Source organism: Danio rerio, chromosome 5 (genome assembly GCF_049306965.1).
Source record: "Danio rerio strain Tuebingen ecotype United States chromosome 5, GRCz12tu, whole genome shotgun sequence".
NCBI classification, from domain to species: domain Eukaryota; kingdom Metazoa; phylum Chordata; class Actinopteri; order Cypriniformes; family Danionidae; genus Danio; species Danio rerio.
The window spans coordinates 12,115,001-12,132,504 of NC_133180.1; the positions used below are offsets into that span (position 1 = coordinate 12,115,001).

The 17,504-nt window shown below is 34.0% G+C and overlaps 1 protein-coding gene and 1 long non-coding RNA gene across 2 annotated transcripts; one reads left to right on the plus strand and one right to left on the minus strand.

Annotated features, from left to right (window-relative positions):
• Window positions 1-7,112: 7,112 nt before the first annotated feature.
• Window positions 7,113-9,647, minus strand: LOC110439807 (uncharacterized). The gene is made up of 7 exons (XR_002458847.3): window positions 9,608-9,647; window positions 9,293-9,330; window positions 8,974-9,001; window positions 8,701-8,760; window positions 8,267-8,389; window positions 8,057-8,160; window positions 7,113-7,479 (listed from the first exon to the last, which is right to left on the minus strand). It is a non-coding gene; the product is annotated as an uncharacterized lncRNA (long non-coding RNA).
• A 1,679-nt stretch (window positions 9,648-11,326) lies between these two features.
• selenoe (selenoprotein e) lies at window positions 11,327-16,489 on the plus strand. The gene is given in 4 exon segments (NM_001195784.3): window positions 11,327-11,517; window positions 13,828-13,904; window positions 14,148-14,226; window positions 16,170-16,489. Coding segments are annotated over 4 exon segments (417 nt in total). The 5' UTR covers window positions 11,327-11,400; the 3' UTR covers window positions 16,314-16,489.
• Window positions 16,490-17,504: the final 1,015 nt, after the last annotated feature.

Genomic DNA, 17,504 nt, shown 5'->3' on the forward strand with positions numbered 1-17,504 from the left:
GACCAACAAAAGAAGAGACAAACAGCAGATAGACAGAGAAAAATAGACAGGTAGATACAGTAGAAAGTGACAGACAGGCAAACGGAAAGACAGATAGAGAGATGAAGAGAGAGACAAGGACAGGCAGAAAGATGGAGAGATGGACAGACAGACAGAAATACACGCACACAGATGGAGAGACAAAGACGGAGGCAGAAAGAAAGACAGGCAGACATATGGGCCCCAGCTCTGCCTCAGAATCATCAAGCAAGATATCTTCACTGCTGCATTCCTATAGAGAATGGTTTATTTTCACTGGAAACATAATTGTCTGTGGCAAGAGTTTTGGACGCGCTTTTACCAGAAACACAGCCAAAAAGTCCATCCTGTGTCACGGTCGCCCTCTGTAGGTGACCTAAAATCAACACACTCCTCCCTTTCAGAATAAATGGCGTTATGCAAGCGCTGTGTAACAGAATACAGCCATACAGAAGTCATTCAGATGAGAATGTATATAGTATATGCTACTGTGTGTAAATACACAAAATAAGGGGCTCACAGCACAGGTGGGCAGAGTTGACATTAGGTTAACATGAACTGCCGTCAATTACTCTGTGTACATGTCGGCGTCTACCCACATTTTGCAAATAATTTGACAATAAGACAATGGAGATGTATTCAAAAGTTTTAAATGTTTAACAATTTAAATCTCACAAGACACACACACACACACTCATGAACCAAAGACTCACTCATGTCACCCTACCAATCAGTAAGTTATATTAAATTAGCTTGATTGCATACAAAATAAATGTTTGTTTGTTTTGACTGTGTACTGTCTGTGTATCTTTATTATGTATATGCAGTGAATTCAGAAAGTATTCATGGCGCTTCACTTTTTCCACATTTTCTTTATGTTACAGCCTTATTCCAAAATGGATTAAATTCATTTATTAACTCAACATTCTACACACAATACCCCATAATGACAATGTTAAAAAAAGTTTTTGAAATTGTTGCAAATTTATTAAAAATTAAAACCTAAAAAAATCACATGTGCATCAGTTTTCACAGCCTTTGGCGTGAAGCTCTAAATTGAGCTCAGGTACATTCAGTTTCCACTGATCATTCTTGAGATGTTTTAGCAGCTTAATTAAGAGTTCACCTCTGGTCAATTCAGTTGATTGGGCATGACTTGAAAAGGCTTACACCTGTCTATATAGGTCTCAGGGTTGACAGTGCATGCCAAAGAACAAACCAAGCATGAAAACAAAGGAATTGTCTGTAGACCTCCGAGACAGGATTGTCTTGAGGCACAAGGCTGGGGAAGGTTACAGAAATATTTCTGGAAGATGCTTAGAACCACCATCCTAGAGCTGGCCAGCCATCTAAGCTGAGTGATCAAGGAAGAAGGGCCTTAGTCAGGGAGGTGATCAATAACCCGATGGTCACTCTGTCTGAGCTCCAGCTTTCTTCTGTGGAGAGATGGTGGTGGCAGCATCATGCTGTGATGTTTTTTCAGCAGCAGGATAGAGGGAAAGATGAATGCAGCGATGTACAGAGACATCCTGAATGAAAGCCTGCTTCAGAGTGCTCTTGAAAAGATCTGAAAATGGCTGCACACCGTCGCTTCCCATCCCACCTGAAAGAGCTTGAGAGATATTGCAAAAAGGGAAAATTCCCAAAGACAGGTGTGCCAAGCCTGTGGCATCATATTCAGAAAGACTTGAGGCTGTAATTGCTGCCAAAGGTGCATCAACAAAGTATTGAGCAAAGGCTGTGAATACTGATGTACATGTGAAAAAGTTCTTAACCTCAATGAGCTTCTTTACTGTTAAAATAAAAGGCTACAATAATAATACTAATAATATAAATTTATGCAAAAGACGTTTCCTATAGTTTGGAGTTTATCTATGTGGTGTGTATTACAAAGTCATACTAATTATAAACTCAACGGCCACTTTATTAGGTACACCTATGCAACTGCTCGTTGATGCAAATATCTAATCGGTCAATCACATTGCAGCAACTCAATTCATTTCGGTATGTAGATGTGGTTAAGATGATCTGCTGCAGTTCAAAAAGGGGGAAGAAAGATGATTTAAGTGACTTTGAACGTGGCATGGTTGTTGGTGCCAGACGAGATGGTCTGAGTATTTCAGACACTGCTGATGTACTAGGATTTTCAAACACAACCATCTCTAGGTTTACAGAGAATCGTCTGAAAAAGAGAAAATATCCAGTAAACGGCAGTTCTGTGGTTATAAATGCCTTGATGTCAGAGGAGAATGGCCAGACTGGTTCGAGCTGATAAATAACGTTACAACAGAGGTATGCAGAAGAGCATGTCTAAATGCACAAAACTTTGAATCTTGAGGCGGATGGGCTACAGCAGCAGAAGACCACACCAGGAGCCACTCCTGTCAGCTAAGAACAGGAAACTGAGGCTACAATTTGCACAGGCTCACCAAAATTGGACAATAAAAGATAGGTAAACATTGTCTGGTCTGATGAGTCTCCATTTCTGCTGTGACATTTAGATGATAGGGTCAGAATTTGGCATCAACAATATGAAAGCATGGATCCATCCTGCCTTATATTAACAGTTCAGGCTGGTGGTGGTGGTGTAATGATGTGGCGGATATTTTCTTTGCGCACTTTAGGCCCTTTAGTTCCCATTGAGCATTGCGTCAACGACACAGCCTACCTCAGTATTGTTGCTGACCATATCAGTCCATTTTAATACCACGGTGTACCCATCTTCTGATGGCTACTTCCAGCAGGGGAACGCATCATGTCAAAGCATAAATCATCTCAGACTGGTTTCTTGAACATGACAATGTTCCAATAGAGCACCTTTGGGATGTGGTGGAATGCGAGATTTGCGTCATGGATATGTGGCCAACAAATCTGTGAGGAATATTTCCAGTACCTTGATGAATCTATACCACGAAGGATTAAGGCAGTTCTAAAAGTAAAAGGGGGTAAAACCCGGTACTAGTAAGGTGTACCTAATAAAGTGGCTGGTGAGTGTAAATATAACAAACACACATAACTCATGTTAAACTTTTATTTTGAATGCGATTAACCAAAAACAATCTTTGCCCAGCACTACATAAAATATTTTTTTCAATGTTGAACATGCCTAAAATAGATAGGCAATACACAAGCAATTAATATATACAGTACAGTATATGAATGACTGTTAATCAAATATGTGTAACAATTACACACTCATCCCTCATCAACTCCACCTTCTACAAAAGGTTACACTTGAGAGAAACTATTAAAAAACAAATTCAACCAAAAACGAAAAGCCACCATGGATTTAAGGAAGAATCTAAAACGGGAACTCTGAGCGTCGCTCAAACAGCAGGTGTTGTATTGAGACTCTCAGCTGGTTATTCATCAGCAAAACTGTGAGACAATCTGACACACACACAGCTGCTACAAACAGAGAGAGGGAGAGAAAAAAAGATTACATATACCACTAACTTTCAACTAACTTCAAAAAAGCATTTGCCCTAGTCACATCTATCCATAAGCTTGCTTTTTTTGCTTAAATTAGTTGAATGATTTAGTCTCACACGAAATCTGTGCCAACAGATTTTTAACTCATTATTGAGTCAATTTATGTACATGTGTGTAAATATACAGTTGAAATCAGAATTATTAAACCCCCTTTGAAATTGTTTTCTTTTTTTTTAATTTTTCCTGAATGATGTTTAACAGAGCAGGGAAATTTTCACAGTGTGTCTGATAATATTTTCTCTTCTAGGGAAAGTCTTTTTTTTATTATTTCAGCTAGAATAAAAGCAGTTTTTAATTTTTTAAAAAACATTAAGGTCAAAACTATTAGCCCTTTTAAGCTATTTTTTTCTCTCGATAATCTACAGAACAAACCACTCGCCTAATTACCCAAACAAGTTAACCTAATTAACCTAGTTAAGCCTTTTAAATGTCACTTTAAGCTGTATAGAAGTGTCCTGAAAATATATATATATTATGTGTGTGTGATTGAAACAAAACTATACAATTTTGTTCATAGATGTATAAATGTAAATATAATTTGTATCATGACCACATTTTAAGTCAATATATATACATAGATGTACATAATAAACATACACACTAAAAAAAAAATCATTGCAGTGGCAGGGAACCTATGTGGCTCTTTGACCAAAAATATGTGGCTCTCCACCTGTCTCCCTTCCATAATATTTAAATATATATAACCGTCACTAGAAATCAGATTCCTAATAAAAATACAAAAACAATACAATTTTTCTTGAAGCAAATTGAATAAGAACCACGTTTACAATAAAAAGACATTTCGACCAACGAGCGTGTGGCGCTATGGATAATCTTGAACCGCGACACCTATAAAGGGCAAGCAGCTGAGATTTCTAGGGTAACCTCGTGCACAGATTCAAACAACATTCATGAATGCTGATGGCAAAAAGAAAGAAAAAAAATCTATAAAATGTCCTTTATTCATGAACTTGCTCAACATGAGATGCTTCATATTTGTTTATTTTTGAGTTGTGCATGGACAATCATAAAATATAGAACACACAAGACTTGTCATTCGTATTTTTATGAATGGGGAAAAGTGTAACAGTCAAGATGGTGAACAAAGCCCTGCCTACTAGTACAGGAGCCATTTTTCAGACGCGTGCTTCAGCATTCTACAGGGGATTCATCAGCCATTCATTAAAGGAAGAATCAGAAATGACTTGATGTGTGGGAGCAGGCCCGTGCAGAGACTTTCCAAACGGCATGTGCAGGATAAAATTTTTGAAGAGCGGGGGGTTGTGTGTGTGTGTGTGTGTGTGTGTGTGTGTGTGGGTGTGTGTGTGGGGGGGGGGGGGGGGGGGTGTTTGTTGTTGTTGTTGTTGTTGTTGTTGTGTCGCGTGCGTGTACTGAAGAGCAGTGTCGCACGCGTTGTCTTTATCTGTGTTGTCGCACGCGTACTGTAAAGCCGGGGGGGTGTTGAGCGCACGTACTCAAGAGCGGTGTTGTCGCGCGCCTACTGAAGGGCGAGAGGGAGGGTGTGTCGCGGGGGCACTTTTGATAATTTTGGAAGGGCACTTTCTATCCAAGACTAAAAAGGGCATGTGCACTGCACAGGTTGTGTGCACGTGCCTGTGTGGGAGTTTGTCAGGGCTTGACAGGAACTTTATCAGTACACAGTTCATAGACCAGTTTCTTCCTCCATTTCACAAGTGTAAGTACTATTAAAATGGTTGCCTCCTTGTTTTCTTAAGCTTGCAAATTATGTATTTAATTGTGTTTTTATACTTGTAACCACTTGTAGTGTATATGCTTAACTCTTTATATTCTCATATCACGTCTAATGCCACATTGAAACTATGAGTTTTCCAGGATAAATAACAAAATCGGAGGGTGGTGGGAGATGGGTCTGAAATGCAGGAGAAGGGTCTGAAATATGAGAGACTCCCGGGAAAAAACAGGAGTGTTGGCAGCTATGCTCACAAATACACTATGCACTTTGACTACTTCAATACTGTTGATAAGCCATGGTGTGTCTTGTGCTAAACGCTGTCGACCAATGGCAACACACTGGGTCATCGGTCCAATCAGGGCAGATTAGCATTGCGCTGAAGAGTTTGGGAACAAATGAATCATTGAACGAATCATATGAAAGTTTCTGGGATAATTAGGCAAAAATAAATACATATTAATATTCAAATATATCAATTAAGGGCTTCTGGGAGTTTTCTAAATGTAAAAAATCCAGCCCACCAAATGATTTATAAATTAATTTTCTAAGCTTTTGCCACCCCTTACCTGTCATTTAAAATGTAAAGAAAACAGACCCCTTTTGTCACCTATGTAACAACTCTACACAAGTTACTTGTATACCTATGTTCTAGGAATGTCCCCAAATTGCATTATTCTGGACCAAGGTACGAGCGTTTCTATCAGAACAAAAGGAAACTCAGATCCAATTCGACCCATTGCTTTTCTTATGCTGGACGATTCCTCATTCTCCTTATCCATCAACCAAAAAAGGACTCTGTCAGTTGTTCTGACTGAAAAAACAGTCCTGAAACTATGGCTGGATTCATCTGCTCCAACTGATATATCCAGGAGGCTCTATCTACTGGACATTATTAGTCTGGAATACCTGAGCCAAAATAAATGGTGCCAGTAAAAAGAAACTGTACAATTTTGGTCAAATATGAGAGACTGTATCATTTATGTTTCAATCCTGATTTTGTACTTTCAACAATATTACTGTTTTTATTTTTGTTTTACATATTTTGTTGGGTGGATCTCAGGCTTAGTTCAAAATCAAAATGTTCAATAAATAAAATTAATAAATAAAATAAAATAAAATAAATGCATAAATAAATGCATTTTAAAAGACAATGAAAGACAAACCAAAATATGTCCCATTTTAATGTATAATAGGGACTCTTTAAGTAAATACAATAAATCATTATTTTCAGTGCACTTAAATTGTCAAAACAAACTTATTTTGGATGCAATTAATTACGATTCTTATTTTTCCACACTGTAAAAAATTTGACCTTAAATTCACAGTAAATTACTGGCTAATAATTGCATTACTTTCACAGTAAATTACTGTATGTAAATTCACAGTAAATTATTGTGAGGTAGTTCACAGTAATTTACTGTGGTTTTGTCACATTAAATTATTGTGAAATTACAACCATATATTGTAACTTTACAGTAGATAATAAAGTCCGTTACTGTAATTTCACAGTATTATCTTGTGGAATTAACTATATTTTACTGTAAATTTGCAAAACGATTACTGTGATTTAGCAGTAGGTTACGGTTTAAATACCTGATTTAACTGTAAAGTTACAGTTATATCCCGGATTACTGTAATTTAACAGTTTGGTGCTGTAAAATTTCAAAGCAATTTTAGGTCACACAAAAATGAAAATTCTATCTTGATTTACTCACCCTCAGGTTGTTCCAGCTCTGTTAAAAATGATTTTTTTGTTAAACACAGGAATAAAAATATCAAATATTCCTCTTTGTGTCCAAACAACCTGAGGATGCGTAAATGACGACAGAATCTTCATTTTTGGGTGATCTGAAAAGACTCTAAAATCAAAATAAAAACAAACACACATACATTTTACAGATTTATTTAACAGCTTAATGACATCTGTGTAAACATTTCAGAAAACTGTCAAAAGGTGAAGGTGAAGCCTCAAAAAATACTATAAGAACATATTAATAAAAAAAATCTGACATCATATGTAGCATACATATAAAAAGCAGTGCTTCAGAGTGCGCTCTCTCTCTCATGTGTGTATATATATATATATATACACATACACATGAGAGAGAGAGACAAAACTTCTTGCTAAATTAGGCAGTCGTCTATTCAAGGTCAATCATTTTCCTGATAATTTTACACACTTGCTGGTTGATGTGTCTTCTCTGCTTCTTTGACTTCGTCTGTCTCCCATCTCCAAACTGGTGCCCAAAAAGCACCTATAAGCAAAAGGGCAGACAAACAGTTAGCTTCATACAACAGTACTGGGACACTACTGCTGCACTACAGAGCAAAATTACTGTTAGCTCAGTTTGAACATGCTGACAATACTGTAGCTCAGTCAAACTGCAATCATTTAAACAAAAACATCTGAAAAACATTTCCATCACAAATACACAATCAAGAACAGTCCAACAACAAATGGTGGTTTTAATGACCTAGGCAGAGCATTTTAAAACAGTTAATTTGATTTACACTTTCTGTTTACAGACTATAATCTAATGCTGGGTTCACACTTATTGCAAAGTTAACACATGCATCACAGTACTTGCTCTTGAATACTAGCAGGATGTTTCTTGCATCAAGCTAATTTTTCATGATTTGAATATTAGGAAAATTTTGCAAAAAAAACTTGATTGAAGTGATACAGCACTTGTGTTGTATTCATTTCAATCAAGTTTTTTGCAAATATTCCAAATATTTTTAAACGTTTTTTGAGTTTCACTTAATTTGTGCTGCCCAGTAAAAATTTCCCACTATTTATGCATTTCTATGACTTGCATGTAATCCACTCACCTGAATAGGCAACTTCACATATGGTAAAAGAGCCTCGTCCTTTTAAAGACAGCTTCCCCTCTGGTCTCCAGCACAGACAAACAAATTGTGCCTGCAACACGGCCCTTTATAACAAGGGGACAAGGGGAGTCATGACTTGTGCTCCTATACATTCCTTGTTTAACCCCCCCAAAACAAGCCCTCAGTTACAATATTTATTGTTGACATTACCTTAAATTCCAGAGTGCAAAAGGCATCTTCAGCATACTTCAGTTTCAGACCAGATCCAAAGTCAGTTGTGAAATCCAGGTGAGGTCCCATGACCACTCGACCCTCCGAGTCCAAGGAATAAGACTAAAAGGGGGAAAGAAGGACTAAATTAAAGGTGTTTGTGAATAATTACATTTTTTTGTAGAAACAAAGTTGACATTCCATGCTCTGCCTATTAAAAACCAAGCAAACAAACACACATGCCCAGTAAAATTGCTAATAAAAATAAAAACTATAGTTTAAAAAAATCTTTGTCTAATATTTACTACTACTGGAGGTACTGGTGGAACTCCTGGAAGAAGAAAAAGAGTTTGTACAAGAAACCGCTCACAACAAATCTGTGAAAAACCTGACATTTAAAAATCTAATAAAAATGAGGAAGGCATTAACATTACCTTCAATAATCAAGCGAGGGTTGATTGGTAGCATCAGTGTTTCAACATCAATGGCTGTGGCTGCAAAAAAATATGAATATAATTAGATTAGAATAAGACTCAACCTAACACACGCACACACATACACACACACATATTCTATATATATATATATATATATATATATATATATATATATATATATATATATATATATATATATATATATATATATAGGTTTAGATTGTGATAATGAATTTAGGTTATATTTGTTTGCTCAGAATTTACACTCACCTCACACTTCAGCTATTATCAGGTACACCTGAACACCAAAAAATAAAATCTACAGTTAGTGACAATATACAATTAGTTCTCATTAGTAAATGTTAGCACTGCATTAACACCAGTGAGAAATATACAGTATGTACTGTGTTAGTGTTAGTTTAAAAGAATACAACTGAATTGTATTATAAGCCTCATTTAATAAAACAGTTAAGACTTGTTTCATAATGAGTTTATTTAACTAACTTAACGTTAACGTTACAGTGAACAAAATTAACGTACATGATGGTGACTAACCGTAACGTTAACTTAAGAGAAGGTCAAAGCTTACCTAAACTTTAGTCATTTCACCTTTACTTCAGTCTTGTACTGAAACAGAAAATGCAGTTAACAAGACGTTAATTAAGAAAATTCCCTTTCTTTTTTCAGGAACTAACGTTAACGTTATGCTAATACCTCAGAAAACACTACAATCACCATCTGGCGTCGTTAATTTCTTGTTTTAAAAAAAGGCGCGCTTAAACCCTGTAACTTACGTGCGAGTACAACTGAGATACTCGGTAAATTCCTGTTAAATGACATGCAATATACAGAAATACACATACAACAATCATTTAACGGACAAAAGTCATATTTTAACACTTACCGAGGATGAATCCGTTGGGTGAAGAGACGACGCGTTGTCTGTGGTAATGGCGCTTGTTTGCGGTTGAGTCGAGTCAGTTCTATTAAATGAATCGGCTCCTTTAAGTGAACAGTAAAGAGTCGAATTCGGCTCCTTTAAGTGAACAGTAAAGAGTCGAATTCGCCTGAAAACGATTCCGTTTTGTATAATTTGTAAGACGCAAACATATAATTCATTAATATTTCATCATATTGCTTGGTTCGTGTACTGCTTGTACACAAATTGCTAGTTGATGACTATGAGCTCATGAACACGTCTGATAAAATATCTGAATCTGATTCAATTTCACACGAGTCCTGAACCGAAGCAGTGCAAAAGTAATATATTGATTGAAATATAAAGTTAATTATTTTCTTCGCCATTCAAAATATTACATATCTCTGATTTTAACAATAAGAATAAAGTTCGTTTGGAGTGTATTAATTGAGAATTATTATTTTTTCCTCCCAGGATTCATTTTGCACCAAGCTGCATCAAGCTGTAATGGTGGATGAGAAGGCACATAATATTATAAATATTGCTTGTAATATGTAATGAAATAAAGTTTTAACACTTTTTCATGCGAGAATGTAGTTCTTCAAAACTCAAATCTGTGGATTGTTAGTAAAGATTGTGTGTAATTTTAAGTGTGTTTTGCCGTTAGCGGAGATCTATGACCTCCAGGCGGTAACGGCGCTCATTACTCATGTATCCGCCGAGAGGCGCCTGTCTTCAGGCTAGACATTGGGACAATTGCCCCGTCTTCGATGGCTCTTTATGCGTCCGAAAATGAAGTTTTAACTGTTTTTCATGCTAGAATGTAGTTGGTTAAAACTCTAATCTGTGGTTTATTTATATAGATAAATTTTTTTTATACATATATATTTAATTCTAAATTAAAGATTAGTGACCTCCAGGCAATGACAGGTGCCCAATACTCATGAAACCGTCTAAAGCAGACATTTACCCTGACATTGAAATAATTGTTGGCTGTTTAACAGTCTTTGGTTTCATTAATTAATTACTTTTTATTCCAGTTTATTATGTTTTGGCTAAGCACACAGTTATGTTAAATGTAAATGTTTATTAAATATTATTTCCTATTCTATGTTAACTGTATAAAATTAAATAAAAGTGCAGTACAACCAAAAAGATGTTGGTAACCAAATCGTTTTGGGGGCTATAACATTATATGTTATTATCTGTTAAAAGTTCATTTGTATTAATTTCTATGTTGAATTAAAAAAGGTTTGAATTTCTATAACTAACGTGCAAAAGATATAGCCCTTTTCACAGTAATTTGCTGTAATCATGCTACCTGCCGTAATTTCACAATAAAATTATGAATACAACATATTACTGTGAATTTTTCAGTTAAATACTGTGAAGGGATACTAATGTAATTTACTGTGGAAAATTACAGTAACTTGTTGTGAAAACCTGGAAATTTTTTACAGTGCAGTCCAAAATTATGTTAATTGTGTTTTTAATTTGTATACTCTTAAAATAAATTCACATATTTTATTTTTATTTACAAAGTTCTAGGCAGAATTGGCAAAAATCTCCTCAGAATCTGTCTGACCCTGCTAATAATCAATCATTTCCACACGCTAAAGACTTCAATCCAATTCCCCTGAACCAAATCGACCAATCAAACTTCGCCACATGTTGGCGACTACCTATCAGCCAGTGCATATCTACTGTAGTGACCCTCATTTCTAGCACAGGACCTCAATCTTTTTGGAAACGGTGAGGTGTGTTATTCTGAACGCAGCATGTGGCTCACACTGGTGGCCCTCCTGGCTCTATGTGCCACTGGGAGAACAGCTGAAAATCTTTCAGAAAGCACCACTGACCAGGACAAGCTTGTTATAGCCAGAGGAAAGCTGGTGGTGAGTGATTGATGCAAGGCTTTTTTTTTGGTTCAATGATGTAACACAACTTTTAATTAGTGTCGAAGCTAAATACATGTCAAATATGCAAATAGAAATGCTAACACTACACTGTAAAAATATCTGTAAATTAGCTGCTCTGTATTTTATGATTCATGTTTATATTTGTAATTTCTCCCTATTTATTTATGTTTTGAATTAGATGCCTATAGCCAGCCTGGTGAAAGGGGTGTATTTTTTTCCTCAAAAAGTGGACTTTTTTTGTTATTCGCTTCATTTTCTATTTAAATGTTGCATTTTAGTAACATTTAGCACTATTTTTTGCTGGATTAGCTTGTCGGAGGGTCATCTAAACAAAACTTTGATGTACCAAAAACATTTTCTAAGATTTAGGATAAAGAAATGTGCAAACAAGACTTGTTTTTAAAATATAAATTTATTAGATCATATATTAGAAAAAAACGGAACTTGTTAATGTTTAAAATAATAAACTGTAGCCTCTTGTCATTTATTAGGCAAATAACAAACCGGTTAGTACATTAAACTTTCCTCAGTCAGAATTTTACATCGAATTTGGTACGGCATGATTTCAGAATGGGAAATTCAGTGCCGACAGTCAACACGGGATTCCGATTGATCTCTTTCGATTGATTATTTCCACAACTCCTTAGCAGTAAAGATAGGACAAATAGGTTCATGTATGGGACAAATTCTTGACTTTTGTCAGTGAGGGGTGGGTTTTTAGAACCCGAACTCCCCCCATTCTGGCCTGATAATGGGAGCTTAATCTATCTTTAAATAACTTCTAACCTTGAAAAGTTTAAAGGATTTTTAATACTTTAAAGTGATATATTGTCTTGGTTGGTGTTGTACATTACCTTACAAAAACCTTGTAATAAGCTGCCAGTACATTTTCTCTTATTTGACAGACTTAGTTCTCTACAGAATATATATTTTTTCTTATACATTATATTTTGACAAACTAAAATGTCAACAAGTTACCTTGTTAATTTTTACAGTTGAGTTTTCCCACATTAAATACAGTGTACTTTACCAAAGCTTGGGCTCAAACATTGGTTTTAAAAAAATTGACCCATTGATTTAAAAAAAATAATAATAGTAATCGTTTTTAAAGTATAAGTTGCCCTGTCCCATATTGCATTATTTTAGAGATTTTCAGTCTAAAAGACATCTAGGTATTGTATATATGAGCCAGCTTACACAGTAAAAATAGTTCCATCACAAATGGAATAATAAAGTATTATTTAGATGCATATAATGTTAGACTGTTCTACCTAGTGGAATATAGTACTGTGCTAATTTATTCAAACATCTATGCAATCATTGAGGATGGCACGTTGGCTAAGTAGTTAGTAATGTCACCTCACAGCAAGAAGGTTGCTGGTTCGAGTTCCGGTTGGGCCAGGAAGCGTTTCTGTGTGGACTTTTCATGTTCTCCCTGTGTTGGCGTGGGTTTCCTCTGGGTGCTCAGGTTTCCCACATAGTCCAAACACATGCATTATAGATGAATTGAAAAAACTAAATTGTCCGCAGTGTATATGTGTAAATGTGAGTGTATGGGTGTTTTCCAGTGCTGGGTTGCAGCTGGAAGGGCATTCGTTGCGTAAAACCCATGCCAGAATAGTTGGCGGTTCATTCCTCTCTGAAAGAGACTAAGCCAAAGGAAAATGAATTAATTTGTTCATTAAATTGATATTAATTTCTGTTTATTCATTTTAATTTAATTTGCATTTATTTTATCGTTATTTAAATTAATTTTAATTAATTTTATATAATTTGAATAATTTATCATTAATGAATTATCATTACTATATTAATAATTGTATTCATTATTATCTATTTGTTACTTTATGTCTTTTCGCCAAACATTTACATGGCCACCCAGTATTCCCTTGTGGCCCTGAATGGCAGTTTAAAACTTTATAATCTATTTAATAAAAAATGCAGCACAAAAAATATAAATAAATAAATAAATGAATGAATAAATGATAAACACAATAAAAAAATAAATAATAAAAAATAAATATATAAATGCTTTCAATTTAAACAGATTTTCAAAAATAATATATTTAAAATTATTTATCATGCATATTAATGTAAAAAAATAAAATAAAAATAAACTAGTATTGTTCAATACACATTTTGCTTTTAGGACATCTTTTTTTAAAATGTTTTGATCCACTTCAAATGCTGAATACTGTTTATATATGTGTTTTCTTTTATCAAGAGATTAAATATTTGATAATTAATTAATAACGCTGATTATCAATGGATTGTTTGCTTTCCCAGGCTCCCAGTGTAGTAGGATGATCCATAAAGAAGATGCCAGAGCTCTACAATTTCCTGATGGAGCGATGGGCATTATAGTATCCTGACTTTAACAATTAAGTTCCCTTTTTCTCCATCATAAATCTTGTTTTTGTTTTTTTGTGCCAGCTTGAGTGTCTATAATACTGTGTTCATGTTTCTTGACATGAGTGCTTTTGCTAAGGCAGTGTTTGACAGGGAAGTAAAACGTTAATGAAATCTTTACAGGCCCGGAGAGCTGCCATATGTTTAAACAATCTCTCAGCCTCAGAGGACAGTTAACCTTAACCTGTTGTTTACAGTCATAACCTGGAGTATGATTCAGGGGAGGATAAAAACCCGCGCCTCATCTTCTACAACGACAAGGATGAGGAAGTCAAGGTGATTATTTTATCTACATCTATTCTATATTGTATTTACATCACTTGCTCAGCATTGCTATTTTCCCCATTGAACAGTTTTTTATAGTTACTTTCTAAAAATATTTCACGTCTCTGCTCTAAATCATATTTTCAGTCTGACATAAAAGTGACAATAATATGTGACCTGGTGGTTTTAAACATGGTCAGATTTTTTCATTAAAGTATGTAGAAAAAAAAGGAGAAAAAATAAGAGAAAAATTAAAACCCATTTAAATCCCAAAATTACATAAATGAAAAATCTAAGGTGACAAAGTATAAACAGAAAGAATATAGTCATAATAAAAACCAATATAGCATAAAATAAATAATAATAAATTAAAATCTTACGTTACATATACAAAAGTAGATAAAACTAGCATACATATACACACAAATTAAAGTATTTTTTAATAAAAACAGCAGAAACTACATATAGGAACAGAAGGAATATATATTAGCAAAAAATATTAAATACAAAATTTAAAAAGAGCAAAGTTCAAGAGAGAGAAAAAAAAAAGTTTACAATTCTGTTGAAATTTTTAGTTAGCAATTTTCTTCCCCAATATTTTGCATGAATTTATCTTTCTATTTTCTAAAGATGCTCTGTGACTAAAATAGTATTTTAATAGCAATTTAATAAACCTGTTTTGTTCAAAATGTATTTCCTACATTCACTAAGAAATGAATACAAATGTTCAAAATGGGCTGTACTCAATTATGCTGAGCACTCTATATGTAAATAAAGAGAATGGCCAGACTATACCCATCTTTTTTTTTTTTTTTGATTATTTAAGAGTTTACTTACTAAATAACTAAATTGGCAATCATAAATCTTCATACCTAAATGTAAATTGTGGCATACCACAAGGATCAGTTTAGCTCCAATATTGTTTATAATTTACATTAATGATATGCTTAAGATATCAGAGTTGTTTAAGCTTATTTTATTTGCAGATGATACAAGTATCTTTTGTTTTGCAGATAATTTACCAAAACTTATGAAGTTGATTAAAACAGAAATTAATAAATTAAAATTGTGGATTGACGTAAACAAATTGTCATTAAATAAGAAAAACAAAGGTTATGTTATTTGAGAAATAAATTAGTCATAATATAGATTTACAAATTGAAAATGAAGTTATAGAAAGACTATATGCAACGAAGTGTCTTGGTGTTGTATTGGATCATAAAATTTGTTGGAAACTGCAAACAAACAATGTGATATCAAAATTAGTAAAAAAAAAACTGTAGCAATAGTGTATAAAGCAAGATTTATCCTGGACAATAAATCAATGTATGTATTATATAACACACTTAATGTTGCCATATATGAGTTATTGTATTGAAATTTGAGGGAATACATATAAATCCAACTTACGATCCGTATGTACAATCCAAAAAAAAAGTAATTCTGATAGAACATGTTTATTAAGCCCATGACAAACTTAAAATAGAAACAGAATGAACTCTAATATACTATATATTGAAATAATATATAAATTATTTTAAAAAGATAATAGCCAAACTATACCTATCTTTCTATCTACTAAAATGTTATTTGAAACTATATAAATAAATGTTTTTTAGAATAAAATGTATATGTACTTTATAAAAAAACAACTATTAAAAAAGGACATTTGACAAAAATTAGGTGTTTATATATTTGTCAGTTGGGTAAAGTTACCCTTAAAAAAAGAAATATTACAATCTAAAGCCTATTATAAACTTAAAAAAAAAAACATGCAAAAAAAAAAAAACATGCTTTCACATTGCTTTCATAAAAAAGTAGCATTTAGTTACTTACAAAAAAGTGACTCAAGATTGTAATAAATTACTTTTATCTGTAAAAACTTTACCCAGCACTGGTAACTATCTGTTCAGCATCTATGACTATTTCTGACACGAGTTTTGTTCCCACCTCAGGTTGTTCCTGTGAAAAAGATGAAAGCAGATGAGATCAGCAGTTTGCTGGATTCTCTGGGTTTCTACAAGAGGTCAGAGAAAGGCGAGGAGGTCCCGGAGGAGTTCAAACATTTCCCCCTCAGAGCGCCCCGGGACGAGCTGTGACACCCGCCGGTCAGCGCTGGTACTGCAGCCTCCAGCTGGTTATGACGTCCAGATTCTCAAAGCCGCAGACACGGACAGACTCTGGACTGAAACACACACAAACACACGGCTGGAGGCGGTTCAGCCCAAAACTGCCCTAATCACAGATATTTTACAATAAACTTCGATTTCTTATACCTTTGTTGTTTTATTGTGAAAATCAAGCAGATGACACATAAACGCAATGAAAGTCGGTATAAAAGAAAGCAGGAGAAAAGTCGTCTAGTTGTCAGAACAAATGAGACGCTCAACTGCAGAGTCTTTAATTTCTAAATAAAGTGGTTAATCAAAATTAGCTGTCAAGGATCAAACAAAACTATAGTTGTTTTTATTATTAAAAGTATAGACTGAGAACAGCTTTCACATAGTTTCACCCTCCAAAAACAAACAAACAAAAGTATTAACTAACATGGGAGACACAAATTTACAAATTATGACTGTGCATTTTTATTATATTGTAAAGTTTTTATATATACACATCTAAAATAGTGGCCAAAACCTACTTAGTGTAATTTATTAAGCTTTAAAATACATACAGAATTTTGGTCAGTAAACCCCACTAAATTGCATTTTATTTAAGTTTTTAGGTGTTTCATGTGCCAAAAAAAAAAAACGTGAACAAATATTTATATGTATATTTGCCGTAAAATTAGAATTAGTACAATATTATTCATGAATTAATATGATTATACAATGCTAATGTAAATACTAAAAGAACAAAACTAATATATTTAAAGTTTTATGATTTACAATAACAACTCTGAATGTAGAATATATACAGGAATAAGAGAGTGAAATTCAATACCTTTTAAGACCTTTTACATGACTCTTCCCATACTTTAGGTTTCAACCGGAAACACTGGCAAGATTTTAACTTACAGTATGATTACTAAGTATTAATGTAAGAAACTAATCTAAAACCAAAACGTTATTAATATACTGAATACAAATCTATTAAATCTAGCTAATTCAGCAGGTTGGTACCTATAAAACTGCAGAAATAATGGTATCGCCTGTTACTGCACAAAGCAGAATGATGTATTGCAGGATTGTAGCAGGATTGTATTGATTTCATAAACTATACAGCACCCTGATATTCGCAGATTTAATTCAGGCAAACTTTAGCATACATTGCATACATTTTATATAATT